General features: G+C 33.5%; 1 protein-coding gene across 1 annotated transcript in view; it reads left to right on the forward strand.

Moving 5' to 3' along the window:
* The window catches only part of CCDC178 (coiled-coil domain containing 178), a gene marked incomplete at its 3' end in the record, with an annotated part of 368,411 nt that overhangs the window by 14,510 nt on the left and 338,002 nt on the right, over window positions 1-15,899 (forward strand). Inside the window, exon 3 of the mRNA XM_081078376.1 lies at window positions 9,060-9,140. Coding sequence (XP_080934502.1) covers window positions 9,083-9,140 — 58 coding nt within the window. The 5' untranslated portion in view covers window positions 9,060-9,082. The remainder of the gene's footprint in view (window positions 1-9,059; window positions 9,141-15,899) is intronic.

The raw sequence follows: 15,899 nt of genomic DNA on the forward strand, positions 1-15,899 counted from the left end.
CCTGTATGAACAAATGTTTTTAAGCTCTTTATAAACATATGTAAATGCCAATTATTTTATTTTTGTTTTATAAATAATAACTGAATCTTCGATTTTCAAGATCGCATTTCATTCAAAAATTCCCCACTGTTTACAATCCTCATCTTATTACCATCAAACAATTTTTTGACTTTTTACTCTGTTGGGCTTTGACTATAAAACATAAATGAGACAAAATCCTGATCATGTCAGATCTCATAATTCAATGGGAAAAATATGCATGTGCACAATTATTTAAGAAACTATATGAGAAGTACAATGTGATACTGAAGTGATAAGAAACTATAGGGAGAAGAAGTAAGTAAATTATTTTTTTGTGGTGAGAAAAGGATATATTACATTAGATACAGACCCTAGGAAAGGTAGAGTGAAAATAACATTCAAGGGCACGACCACATGGAAGCGTATGGCTTGGCTTGTTTTGGTGATGGTGAACGTGTGGTAAAGAGGCAAGGGGTGGCAGGAATATACCAAAGAGTATTTTTTATTGTCCCATGGACTTGTAACTTCTAGGCCTTGTGTTAAAATTCCTCGGAATTACTAAAAATATATAATATGAAATGGAGAATACCTTGAGGGTACAGATTACATCTTCTATATCTTTGTACTCTAAACAAGTAGCACAGTGACATAAATAAGACACAAGTTAGAAATTGCTAAATGAATCAATGAATAGCTGAAATGAAATAAATTAAGCATTGCTGAGCATTAAAGGGAAGTGGATCTTAGAAGACAATTCAGTCCAGTCTCTTAGACATTTCCCAAATCCTTCCTATATAATACTTAATAAATGATTTTGTAGCTTCTCCTTAATAACTTTTTGTGTTATAATGCTTTCTATCTTACAACATAGATTTGTTCACAGTTGGAAAAACTCCAATTGTCAGAAACATTCCTGCATGATTGCTAAAACATTCTTTCTTTTGGTATAAAATCACCACCTGTTGGTCTGCCTGACGTTTTGAAAACAGAGCCTCTAAGGCTGTCTGTCTGCTTAGACTTCCTTCCACATCTTCTTCCCCAACCCCACCCTCCCCAACATTATAGTGAGGGCAGCTATGCTAATAGACAGCAACCTCACCCCTGACTTTAACTGTGGCCAGAGCAGACTCAAGCTACTAGTACAATAGTAGTATCTAGACTTCCCAGCAACAGTTGACTGGCTCTATAGGCATTTGGCCCAAGTAAGGCTAATTAAAATCCTCCCAAGAATCAGTGGAATCAAATCTTGGAAAGAATCAGCATCTCTTTATGGTGGAAGCTGTACAATGTAAAACTCAGGTGTCAGCAGCCAAAATTTCTGAAACAGAAAAAGTCAAGTTGTAGAAAAAAAAACTAGAATGAGTATGAAAAGAGTATCTGAGGCTGAGGGAGGGAGAATGCTGATGACATTTGAGTGCCTGTATTACTGTTTCTTTTATAGATGGACTGCTGATATTTACCACTAATTAACTGTTATCTTTTCCATAAATATTCCTTTTAATGTTGTAGTTTTTTTTCTTCCCTTTTTTTACCCTGTGTTTTGCTTTTGTTTGTGGCTAAGCTGAGTTACTCTCATCTACAACTATGGAATCAATATAATTGGCAATCTGGTTTAGACCAGCAGATGATCAGCCTCAGTAGTGGTTCGTCATTCTTCTGATCAGTCAAGAGCCAAATCTCTGATTACCATGTTTCCCCGAAAATAAGACCTAGCCAGACAATCAGTTGTAATGCATCTTGTGGAGCAAAGTTAATATAAGACCCGGTCTTATTTTACTATAAGACCGGGTCTTATATTAATTATTTTTCCAAAAGACTCATTAGAGCTGATTGTCCCGCTAGGTCTTATTTCTGGGAAACACGATACTGACCTTGGCCAAGATTCTGATTCAGATTCCTATCTGCTGCCTTGCTTGATTGTTTGCACTGGTGTTCCGTTTTTTATAGCTGTGTATAACCTGGTTTAGGGGTTTAGAAGCTATCTAGATTGAATATTTGACATAATTTTTGACTGAACGATAACTTTAAATGAGTTTAAAATCTCAACTATATTATGAGGTGAAAATCTGGGGAAAAATTATTTTTTGAATACTCCAACAGTTTATAAAGTATTTCCTAATGCCAGAACTTTTTTGTGAAACCTTCTTTGTGAAAGAATGTAGATTTCTAACTATTATTGGGCACATGTAGATTAGAATAGAGTAAATCAGCTGAACTATAGATAAAGCCAGTAAGAGTTAACAAATAAATATGGTTTTCATAATTATTGGAGTAATGTCAGTATGCTTGTACTGTTTACTGGGGGGAAAAGCATGTGAGGGAATCATGGCTACTGAGATGATGTAAGATAGCCTAAAGTTGCTTAATATTTTCATGAGAATATGAAAGAATAAATAAGTAGCCTTATCAAAGCCATTACATTTTATAGCCTTATCAAAGCTATTAAAATAACATGGATGAAAAAAACCTAGTATCTCAAAAAAATAAAATCTATAAATTAAGTTTTAGAAGAGTAGATGGTACTTACTATCCTTAACCTTAAGGCTTTAATTTTTGTGGGTGCTGGGGATAAGTTTTCTAAGTTGTCTAATACAGTTTTGATTATAGTTTGTGGTTTTGCGCAATTGGGGACTCAAATTGATTTATATGTTTATTTCCATTAAAATAAATTTTTTCCCAAATAAAAACATTGGAATAAGCTGGCAGAAGAACTTTGTAATGCATATTAATAACAAAGGACTATATTTAGAACTGGTGAAGATTAAAAAGAAATGAACACAACCCACCGTATGTTTCCCCACATGTATACCTTAGAGAGATATACTATTGTAGTACACAAAGAAAAGTATACAAGAATCTTTACAGCAGACTTAATTACAATAGGGAAACCATTTCAAAACAACCGAAACGTTCAATAGGTGAACTATATATCCTGTTTACCCAAAAATAAGACCTAGTAGGACAATCAGCTCTAATGCATCTTTTGGAGCAAAAACAAAAACTCATAGACACAGACAATAGTTTAGTGGTTACCAGAGGGTAAGGGGGGTTAGGGGGTAGAAAATGAGGGTAAGGGGGATCAAATATATGGTGATGGAAGGAGAACTGATTCTGGGTGGTGAACACACAATGGGATTTATAGATGATGTAATACAGAATTGTACACCTGAAATCAATGTAATTTTACCGACAAATGTCACCCCTATAAATTTTTTAAAAATTAATATAAGACTCGGTCTTATACTATATTATATTATATTACATTATATTATACCTGGTCTTATATTATGGTAAAATAAGACCGGGTCTTATATTAATTTTTGCTCCAAAAAACACATTAGAGCTGATTGTCCGGCTAGGTCTTATTTTTGGGGAAACATGGTATCAAGACAATGGAATTCTGTGTGAAAAAGAATGAAATACAGCTATGTATAACAACATAGATAAATTTCAAAAATGAATTAAAGAAAAAAGAAGTAGAATTATTTGTGGAATAAAATATCATTCATGTAAAGTTGTGAAACTCTAAACCAATACTATGTTGTATTGAGGTACGTATATAATAAAAATAAACAAACCATGAGGATTACATATTTGATGTTTATAATTTCTGGTGACGTAGGAAGGGAAATATGACCATTGAGGAATACACTGGAATTTGAATGTTATCATTAACCACTTATTTTTTAGGCTGCATTGTAGGATACAAGTTTTTTGTTTGTTTGTTTGTTTGTTTTTATTGCTGTGCAATAATTCACAATAAGAATATTTAAAACAAACAATTACAAGTAAAATAAGAGGAAATGGGTAAAGTGAGAGGGTTATCTATCCAGAAACATTGCTAGCTCAGAATTTCTGTTTCAGGAATGAGGAAGCAAACAAAATTTGAGGAATATGGAAACAAATAAAAATTCTATTAGAAAACAATAACAGAACCAGTGTCAGAAAGCTTGAATAGACAGAGGAGAAGGAGGCAGTTCCAAGCCAAATTTGTAGGATGGTAAATTAATTGCATGAATTTCATTCTTTTAAACATTTTTTTCATTCATATATCCTTTCATTTTCAACAAGACTTTATTGAACCTTTCCTATATGATGGATCTGTGCTGTCCAACATAGTAGATACTAGCCATATGTGGCTATTTAAGTTAAATGAAATGAAATAAAATTAAAAATCGATTTCTTGATTATATTAGTCACATTTCAAGTGACCAATAGTGACTCCAAGTAATCATATGGCTAGTGTACTGCCTACCATTTAAAACAGCACATTTTGAAACATTTTCATCATTGTAGAAAGTTGTATTTAATGGTGTTATTGTAGATGATAGGACAACAGCAGTGAAAAACACACTTTGAATTTTAGTGGAAAAAGGCAAAATAAAGGGAAAGATTACAAAAAAATGTAATACAATGTTAAGTAATTATGACTCATTAGAGGAAAGATTAGAGTAAGTGGGCAGAGTGAAGATGCTATAATGAAGTAGTTTTCATCAGCAATCATGGCAATGTAAGGAACCCATTTGTGCAAAGGGGTTGAAAAGAAAGAAATGTGTGGTTTCATGAATGCCAAGATAAATGATTATTTTTTAAAAAGGCCAGAAAAGAGAGTTCTAGTAAGATAAGAATTTTACAATTGTAACTGGAGTAAGTCAAGAGGGAGGATGTTATGAGCTGCTTAGCCCAAGTACAGGGATAAGAGAAACAAGGAGAGGGATACCTCTATGTTGTTACAACAGAAGGAGTCCATGAAGGGCACAGATAGGTTAGGTTTGTGGGTTTGGTGACAGTGATTTAAAATTTAAATCCGATTCCTGTTTCCTCTCTTAAGCAGAAGGTGATTATTTTTCAAAAGAGAGAAATTGGAAATAGAGAGTTTAAGAAGATACAAGGCTTGAAACAATCGATGTCAAAAGTTTTATAGCCTAAAATGAACACTTTCTTACCTACCATTCCATTCTTATGACTATTTCCTCCTCATAACCCCATTTGTAGAACCAAATTATTTATTCATCATCCTCTGAGTGGAACCCATTACACCTTTGATAACCTAGCCTATAATTCTCTCATCCTCTTCTAGTAGCTTTATAGTCTAATGATGCAGCTCATGTCCTATCTTCTCAGGAATCTTTCCTTGGTAATAGAGTGCTGATAAATGTTTAAAAACCACACCTCAAGACAAAAACAAGAAAAACAAAATAAAACAAACCTGATTTGTGGCATTTGCTGATTTCTACTATGGTGTAAATCTGCTCATATGGCTCATTTCATGGCCTTAACTGACTTCCATAGTTATTGAAAATTTAACAATCAGCTCTCTGGCAAGCCTGTGAAGGATTTGTAATTTTACACTACTGGCAAGTTAACAAACTAGCTTGCAGTGAATGAAAACAGCCTGAGGGTTCCCGGCAGAGGAGATCAGGGCCTTGATGGTAGAATACTTTGGATGAATGCCAGCTGAAATGCTACAGACATTTCTGTTGTTGTTAATTTACACTTGTGCATTAGGACTGGCTCTAGAATGAATAATTCTTTACAATTACTGTTTCTGGGCCACTCTAAACTAATTCCTGCTTTAGGACTTTTGCATTTCTATTAACTCTTCCTGGGTAACACTTCCTAACGATCTTTTGGCAGATTCTCTCAACTCATCACAGTCGAACATCACTTTCTCAAAGAGAACTTCTTAGAACACCCGATTTGAAATAGACTCCCTCCTACCTCCACATTATCTCCTTTATTACTGCTTCCACATGTTGTGATATGTTTATGTGGGGACAGAGTCCCAGAGAGCAGTTTCCAGGCTCTCGGCCTCACGTGGAAAGGTGCTCGCCTAGGTAGTAGATGGCCTCAGCTGTGACTAGTTGGCTGTCAGCTGTAACCAGTTAACTATTGGCCACTGATATAACTGCCATGGCTGAGCTAGCAAGCGCGGATTGCAGCTAGCAAGGGGTTGGTTGGTTGGCAGAGAAGCGGATGGTGGATTGTAGCTAGCAAGAGGGGTTAGCAAACGTGGATGGCAGATTGTGGATCGTGTAGATCCTACTTCCTGCATCGCGCCCAGCAGCCAGTGAGACTGGGGTGCAGGAAGACCCCCTGTTGGGATACTGGTGGATGTTTGCTTTTGTGTCTGGAACAGCCACATTGAGGATATAGTGGTGTGAGCCCCCTAGCTGTGGCTCCATTGTTGTTCCATTTTGTCCTCAACATATCCTGCATTCTTGTGCAGGGAGCGGGATCTGAGACCCTGCATTACAGTTTATATTCATGATTGTTGTCCAAAATATTTTCTAAGTTACATTGTTATGTATTATTTTATAAAGATTATTTATAGTTTAATTTTTAATTTCCACAAGCATAAGGATTTTCCAAGTATCACTTTTTTGTTTGTTTTCCTTTATAAATTTACTTATTTTGAGCTTTGTTTTCCAAAATAATTAGATTCACATGAAGTTGCATAGAAATATACAGGAAGCTTTTGTTCCTGTATCACCCATCATCCCCCAATGTTAACATCATAAGTAACTATAGAACAATATCAAAACTACAAACCATAGAGCTGATTCAGGTTTCACCAGTAATACACGCACTTTTTGTGTGTGTTTATAGCTCTAGGAAATTTCATCAGAGGTGTAGCTTTGTGTAAGCGCCACCACATTCAAGATACTTAATTGTACATCACCCCAAAGTCCAATGTTATCCCTCCCCCATTTCTAGCCCTAGGCAACCACTGACCTGTTCTCCATCTCTGTGATTAGGTTATTTCATGAATACAATGGAATCATGCAATACATATCCTTTTGAGATTGGCTGTTTTTCATACGGCATAATTAATGAAGGGTTCATCTAAGTTGTTGCGCGCATCAATAGTCTGTTCCTTTTTATTGCGGGGTAGTATTCCATGGTACAGATATGTCACAATTTATTTAACCATTCACCCATTGAAGGGCATGTGGATAGTGTGCAAGTTTTGGTTAATAATGAACAAAGCTCCTAAGAATATTCAAGTATAAGTTCCTGAGTGAAAACAGGTTTTCATTTCTCTGGGATATACTTTCAAATGTGCAATTGCTGGGTCATATTGGTAAGACCATTAGTTTTAAAAGGAACTGCCAAACCATTTTCCAGAGTAGCTGTATCATGTATCGTCTTGAATTCTAACCAGCAATGTAGAAGTGACCCAGTTTCTCTGCATCCTTGCCAGCATTTGGCACTCCACTATTTTTGTTTTAGCAATTCTGAGAGATGTAGATACCTCATTATGATTATGATTTTAATTTCTACTTTTTATTGCTGGGCAGGAGTTGGTGGTTCTTTTTGGCCACATCTTGCGTTCTGGTGCGAGCAGGGGGACCAGAGTCCCAGCATGACAGTGCTGTTATATTTATAAACATGTTAAGCATAGTGCGGTGGTTTATATCTGATAATTTCACTATCTGGAGTACCTTCGCATCAGTTTCTGTTATCTTCCCTTTCTGTTGATTTCTGTTATCTTCCCTGTCTGTTGATTTTTGTTATATCCCTTTCTGTTAATTTGTGTGTGGTGTTACCTTTGACTTTGTACTGGGCAAGAATCACCTTAATTCACTTTCATCATGTGAGATTTTGAGTCACCCAGATGATTTGAGGCTCGGCTTCAGTCTATGGACAGTCTTCACATAGAATTTATTTCTGTTTCATTCTGGTCCTCAAAATATAGACTTCTGGGGTCTCATTCCTAAGACCAGTTTAATTTTCCTGGGCACCTATGCTTGGCAGAGATGGGATTCCATTTTTTGTTTCCAAAGTTTTATATGTCTGTCATAAGTAAATTGGTTCATTCGAAAAAGCACTGGACTTGAATTCAAGGTTTTCTTTCATAGCATTCTTTCCTAAGTTGTCTTTTTGGAAAGAATTTACTAATTTCAGTCAAGATTTTCTGATTTACAAAATAAAAAAATTGACCTAAATTATTTCTAATCTCCAAATTCTATAATGCTTTAGGTCTACAAATTAAAAAACGTATCTATTAGTTCTGTCATAGAATTGTTGTCTTTACATTCAGTAGTGTAAATTTTTAATAAACACCAACTTACAGGAAATACAGGGAGCAGAGAAACTTGTTAAATACAGTACAATGAGGTTGTCAGCAATGTGGGAAACTCTATAGGACAAAATATTTGATTTCTACATAGATAAATTGTAGAGCAAAAAGGAGGGAGAACTCATAGATTAAAAGATAATCAAAAGACATTTCAATTAAATGCTATGATTATTTGTATCATTAACCTCCCAATTTTTTAAAAAAACGGGAAAAATATGAGACAATGAAATAAATGTAAACATTGACTATATGTTTAGTTATGTTAAGAAAATATTATTGTCTTAATCCCATTATTGGTATTATGCCTGTGTTAAAAAAATTCGTGAATATTTACAAATGCAATATGATATCTGAAATTCGCTTAACTATGATCAAGGGTAGCTTAAACAGGGCATTTGGGTGAGTGTATAGAATTCAGACTGGCCCCAGGTTGATAATTGCTGAAATTGATTAATGGACACACAGAGGCCCATTACACTTTTCTCTCTACCTTTGTATAGATTTGGCTTTCTCCATAATAAAATACCTAAAAAGGAATTGAGGGAATTGAAGAAATGGATAGTAAGGTTTTACTTTATCATGTGAAATGAAATATTTTGTAGGTTCCAGAATCCCCCTAGGGCTTTGGGCCCACAGTTACAATGATGAATAATGCTAAATTATCTAATAGTCAGGTCAAGTGTCTACATTATCAGCAAAACAGGGAATCAAAGATCTGTCTTTAATGAGGATTTTTATATCTGGTGTTCCCAAATAGGATCATAATAGTCCTTGTAGGAGAAAGAACATATTGTTGGATTTCCTTACATTTTAAACATAAATTAGTATTGATTTTTAAATATCTATATTAGAAACCTATCCTGATACTGTAAGTTCTTGATTTGATGATTTTTAGTAAAATTAAATATAAGCTAATTTTGACTCATGATATTTAAATATTTTTCTTTCTAACTAGGTTTTAAAATACTGTAAATAACCATGCCTGAAAATCAGACAGTTTCCTGTTCTCCCACTGGAGATGATCAAACCAAAAAAGGTATGTTTATCCTTACTGATTTTCTGTGAAAGTAGGTCATAGGTGAATGCAATTCAAGTCAATCTCAGAAGACAGCTGCAAAAATAGTAGTCTTCTCCAGGACTAGGGGTCACAAAACCAAAACTTAATGGGACCAGGAAGGTGAGGTAAGCAAAAGGAATGAATCAGTTTAAGAAAAATCCATTAGTCCAGATTACAATCAATTTCTCTTATAGATTTTATTGAAACTACGATATAGGCAGTACTATAGGTAGGTAATACAAAGGTGTGCTGGAGTCAGTTCTTACTGGCTCATGTGAGCTGATTTTAGACATCTTTTCTCAATTCTGCTTCATAGATGGCTTGAAATTGGATATGGTGGTAGTATTTACCACTATCAGACAGTGGGTTATTAAAAGTTTACCTGCATACCATTGAAGATAAACATACAAAATTAAAAATGAAAAATACTTGTATAATTCTATTTAAAAAATGTTTTAGATTTTATTGCATTACTTTGCATTCTGAGCTGTGACATCTTTTATTCTGCATCATGTTAGCAATATCATGCCTTTGCATGATATAGAACAGAGGTTAGAAAATCACAGACCATGGGCCAAATCATACTCAAAGCTTTTTGAGTATGGTTTTTACACTCATCAAGGGTGTGGGGGCAGAGCCCCAGAGAGCGGTTTCCAGGCTCTCGGCCTCATGTGGAGAGGTGCTGGCTCAGATAGTGGATGGCCGTCAGCTGTAGCCATTAAGCCATTGGTCACTGATATAACTGCCTTGGTTACGGAGGGCAGCCGAGGAGAGTGAAGGAGGAGACTGAAGGAGAGTAAGGAGAGTCGAGGAGAGTTGGTCGGTTGGCAGCAAAGCGGACAACAGGTCGCATGTCGTGTAAACCCAGCCTCCAGTGAGACCATAGTGGTATGACTTCCCTACCTATGGCTCCGTGGGTGTTCCTTTTTGGCCTCACCATGTCCTGCGTTCTTATGTGGGGAGTGGGAGCAGAGACCCCGCAGGCCGCCCCGACGGATACCCCGCACGACAAAGGGTTATAAAATGAAAAAAATGAAACAGACCAAAGAGGAATATGCGACAGAGACCACCTGAGGCCCACAAAACCTAAAATTTTTACTATCTGTTCGTTTACAGAAAAAGTTTGCCAATCCTGGGTATAGAATTTTGCCTTGAGTACTTTAACTGGGAATATACAGATTCTCTTTGTATCAGTTATCCATTGCTGTACTAATGCTATTTAAGAACCACCACAAAAATGCAGGTATATACATCGTAAACATTCATTTTAGCTCACTTGGTTTGGGTGGTTCTAATGATCTCACATGGGCTCAGGACAGCTCACTCATGAATCTGCAGTAAGCCATAAGGCAACTAAGCACCATTACTGATCCTGCTCGTTTGGGATGGGCTCTTCCACAGGCCTACCTACTTGGTTGGTGAAATTGGGCTGACTCGGTTCCCACCATGTTGTCACAGGATTAGCCTAGAGTCAAGGGGTAAGGGATTAGATTCCACCTGTTGATGACAGATGCTACAAGGTCACATTGCAAAGGAAGGTGAACACTTGGAAGAAAAAATTATTGGGACTGCCTTCCCCTCTGGTAACCATTAAACTGTTGTCTGTGTCTATGAGTTTTTGTTTCCTTCTTTGTTTGTTTGGTTCATTTGTTGCTTTCCATTTTATATCCCACATATAAGTGAAGTCATATAGTTCTCGACTTTTTCTTTCTGGTTTATTTCTCTAAGCATGATACTCTTAAGATCCACCCATGCTGTCGCAAAAAGATGTGGTACATATATACAATGGAATATTACTTGGCTATAAGAAAATAAGAAATACTGTATTGAATTTTATGAATGCTTTTTTCTACGTCTATTGAAATGATTCTGTGATTAAATTTTTCTTCTTTAAACCATAATCATTAAATTTAATGAGTTGCATCATGGATTTTCAATTGTTAAACTTCATTCCTAGGACAAATTTAACTTATTTTGCTTTATTTTCTTGTAATATATTGCTGGATTTGGTTTGATAGTGATTTATTTAGGATTTTTTCCATCTGTGCTCTTGAGTATTGGTCCCTAAATTTTCTTACTTTGTTCATGTCTGGTTTTGGTAGTAAAGTGTTTATAACCTCACAATTGAATTGGCGACTGTTTCTTCATTTTCTATTCTCTGACAAATTATTTTAATTATTTTTATTTTAATATTTTAATTTTTATTAATTTATTATTTTTTTAATTTTAATATTTTAATTATTTTTGATTGGCTGAATTTATGTCTTTTTAGGAAAACATGAAACTATTGATACAAAATGTTTATTAGTTATAAACCTAATAATAAATTAGGTTTATTATTTATTCTTAATTTACTATTGGCAATTTATAATTTTTTTCTTTTAAAAATTTGTTCATTTGGTTAATTTTAAGTTTATTGATGCAATATTGTTAATAGTATTTATTTTTATATCTCTCTATATGCACTTATTCCTCTTTAACTTTCATAATATTGGGTTTGTTTCCTGTTTCTTCTTTTTTGTCTTCATCAGTTTTGCCAGACATATTCATTTGTGCTAAATATTTCAGAGTGGTAATTTCTTACCTTTTAAATTATCTCTAGGTTTTTTTGTTATTGTTGTTTATTTACTTTCTATTTTATTAATTTTAAGTGTTGTTACCCTTTCTCTTTCTTCCACTTTCTTTGGGTTCCTTGCCCCACATATTCTTATAATATGAATTAGCACAATAACTGACTTTGTGTGCCTGTCTTCTTTTAAACTAGAATTTTTGTCAAGGCTCTTTTTTATGGATAAATAATATTCCATTGTATGAATACTCCACATATTGTTTATACATTCCTCAGTAGGTGGATAATTTGGTTGTTTCCACTTTCGGGCTTATTATGAATAATGTTATGAATATTTGAGTACAAGTTTTTATGTGAATATCTGTTTTCATGTCTATTGGGTATACACTTAGGATGGGAATTACTGGGTCATTTGGTAACTTAGTATTTAACTTTCTGATTACTTGCTAAAATTTTTTCAAAGCAACTGCAATAGTTTACATTCCAAAAAGCAATATACGAGGATTCTAGTATTTCCACACCCTTGACAACACTTGTTATATTGTTTTTGTCTTTTTTTTTTAACTCTATTATAGTACATCTTCATGTGAAGTGGCATCATTGTGGTTTTGATTTGCATTTCCTTAATGACTAATGATGATGAGAATCTTTAAATGTTCTTACTAGTCATTTGTATATCTTTGGAGAAATGTGTATTCAAATCTTTTGCCTATTTTAAAATTGAATTATTTGTCTTTTTTATTGTTCAGTTGTTAGAATTATTTATTTGTTCCAGAAACTAGACCCTTATCAGATATATGATTTGCACATAGGAAGGATTGTATTTTCACTTTCTTGATATTGTTCTTTGTGGCACAAAAATTTTTATTTTAATGAAGCCAATTAATCTAAGTTTTAAAATTGCTTGTATTTTGATTTCATATTAGAGAAACTATTGCCTAACCCATGATCACAAATATTTACCCCATTTTCTTCTAAGCGTGTTACGGTGTAAACTCTTACATTTTAAGTCTATGATCCATTTTGAGTTAATTTTTTATATATAGTTTAATGCAGGAGTCAAAATTCATGTTTTACATTTATATATCTAGTTGTCCGTCTGTTGAAAAAAAGACTATTATTTTCTCATGGAACAGTCTTAGCACTGTTGTAAAAAACAACTGACTATAGATAATGGGTTTATTTCAGGAATCTCAATTCTGTTTCACTGACCTACATGTTTGTCCTTATGGCAGTATCATACTGTCTTGATTATTACAGATCTGTAGTAATTTTTGAAATCAGGAAGAGCTATTCCTTCAACTTTGTTCTTTTTTTTTCAAGATTACTTTGTCTAATCTGGATCTCTTCCATTTCCATGTGAATTTTCAGATCAGTTTGACAATTTCTGGGGAAGAAAATAAGCTATTGGTAGGAATTGCTCTAAATTGGTAGATCAGTTTGAGGAGTTTTGGCATTTTACAATTATTTCTTCCAAGCCGCTAACAAGATATACTTCTATTTATTTGGGTCTTTAATTTTTTTCTACAATGTTTTATAAATTTTAGAGAACCAGTCTTGCACTTCTTTCATTAAATTTATTCCTAAGTATTTTATTATTTTTGATGCCTTTTTATTTGATTTTAGTTTTGGATGCCTTTTATTTTATTTTCTTGCTCCTAATTACCCTGGCTTAAATCTCCAGAACAACATTGAATAGAATTGGCAATGTGTAGATATGTTTGTTTTTTTCCTGATTGTAGAGGAAAACTTTCACTCTTTACTATAAAATATGTCATCTGTGTATTTTTTGCAAAAGTCCTTATCATGTTAAGGAAGATTCTATTCCTATTTTGTTGCCTGTTTTTAACATGAATGAGGTTGATTTTGTCAAATACTTTTTTTTTGCATCTATTGAAATGATTGTGTGGTTTCTTCCTTTTCTTGATATGGTGTATTACACTGATTGATTTTCATATGTTGGAACATTTCTGGGATAAATCTCGCTTGTACATCGTGTATAATCCTTTTTATATGCTACTGATTTGGTTTGTTAGTAGTTTGTTAGGATTTTTGTATCCATGTTCATAAAGAATATTTTGTGCATAATTTTATGGTCTTGTGATGTCTTTGCCTGATTTTGGTGTCAGGGTAATATGGGGCTCAGTATGAGTTCGCAAGTGTTCCCTCCTCTTCTATTTTTGGCAAATTTTATGAAACATCAGTGTTAATTCTTTAAATGTTTGGTGATGTTCACCCATGAAGCCATTTGGTCCAGGGCTTTTCTTTGTGGGAGAATTTTTTTTATTACTAATTTAATTTCTTGTTATAGTTCTATTCAGAATTTCTGTTTTTTTCTTGAGTCAATTTTTATAGTTTATTGCTTCCTAGGTGTTTGCCCATTTCAAGGTTATCTAATTCTAGCTTATCTAATTTATTGCCATAACATTGTTTATAGTATTCCCTTATAAATCTTTCTATATGGTACTTAGTAATATCTTTTTTCACTCTTGGTTTTAGTATTTCGAGTATTGTCTTTTTAATTTTTTTTTCCTTCTTTGTCAGTCAAGCTAAAGTTTTGTCAATTTTATTAATCATTTCAAAGAACCACTTTCTGGTTCTGTTGATTTTCTCTAATGTTTTGCTATTCTCCATTTCATTTCTCTGTAATATTTATTATTTCCTTTCTCTACTTCCTTTGGACTTATTTTGCTCTTCTTTTTCTTAGGATGGGAGATTAAGTTATTAATTTGAGTTCTTCTTTTTAATTGTAGGTATATACAGCTATACATTTCCCTCTGAGCAATGATTTCATTAAACTGCATAAGTTTTAAGTATTTGTAGTTTTGTTTTCGTTCATCTCAAAGTATTTTTTAATTTACCTTGCGATTTCTTGTTTGACCCATTGTTTATTTAGAGTTGAGTTTAAAATTCACATATTTGAAAATTTCTTAAATTTTCTGTGGTCGTGATTTCTGTTTTTTTCTGTGTGGTATGAGGAGATTGATTTAAACTCTTTCGAGTATGTTGAGGCTTGTTTATGGCTTATTATATTGTCTGTTATAGAGAATGTTCCATGTGAACTTGAGAAAAATGTGTTTTCTACTCTTGTTGGTGGAATATTCTATACTTGTTTTTTAGGCGTAGTTAGTTTATGATGTTTTCAAGTTTACTGTGTACTTGCCTACCTTTTTTCTAGTTGTTGTGTCATTATTTAAAGTGGGTAAGGGAAGTCTCCCACTATTGTTATTGAGTTGTTTTCCTTCAGTTATATCAGCTTTTACTTCATGTATTTTTAGACTCTATTAAATTTTTATGTATCTATAATTGTTATAGCTTCCTGATGGAGTGACCCTTTTATCATTATATAATGCCCTTTAACTCTAGCAATAATTTTTGTTTTAAAATCTGCTTCACCTGATATTAGTATGTCTACTCTAGCTCTCTTTTATATATGTTTTTATGGTGTATCTTAACATCCTTTTGCTTTAAAACTATTTTTGGCTTAGAATTTAAAGTATGTCTTTGAATTCTGCCAGTGTCTGCCTTTTCATTGGAGGGTTTAATCCATTTATATTTAGCATAATTTAAATCTTCCACTTATTTTTTCTTAATGTCGTACGTCTTTTTCTTTGTTCCTCCATACAGTAAAAAGATATTTCCTAGAGTACCATTCAAATTCCCTTGTCATTTTTCTTACTATATATTTTGAATTATTTTCTCAGTGTTTATGTTTGAGGTTACAATTAACATCATAACTTATAACAATCTTAAGATTAATGTTTCAATATTAAACATAAACTTTGCTTCTATATAGCTCCATTTCACCTTTCCTTCTTCTGTTATTGTCACAAATTATGTCTTTATACATTTGTGCCAACCATTGCAGATTTTAAATTATTGCTTTCTAAAGTTGTATTTTAATTCAAATAGGACAGGAAAAAGTTACAGCCAAAAAATACATGCATACTGTCTTTTACATTAATACTTAATAAGTAGTTACCTTTCTTTGTAGTGCTATGCTATTTATTTCTTAATGCGAATTCAAGTTACTATTTTTGGTTTTTGTTTATCTGTAAATGCCTTATTTTTTCTTCATTTTTGAAGGATAGTTTTGCCAGATTAAAATTTTCAATTGGCAATTCTTTTTTCTAATTCAGCATTTTCAAAATGTCCCTCCATTGCCTTGT

Source organism: Rhinolophus hipposideros (genome assembly GCF_964194185.1).
Source record: "Rhinolophus hipposideros genome assembly, chromosome: 17".
In the NCBI taxonomy this organism is placed as follows: Eukaryota; Metazoa; Chordata; class Mammalia; order Chiroptera; family Rhinolophidae; genus Rhinolophus; species Rhinolophus hipposideros.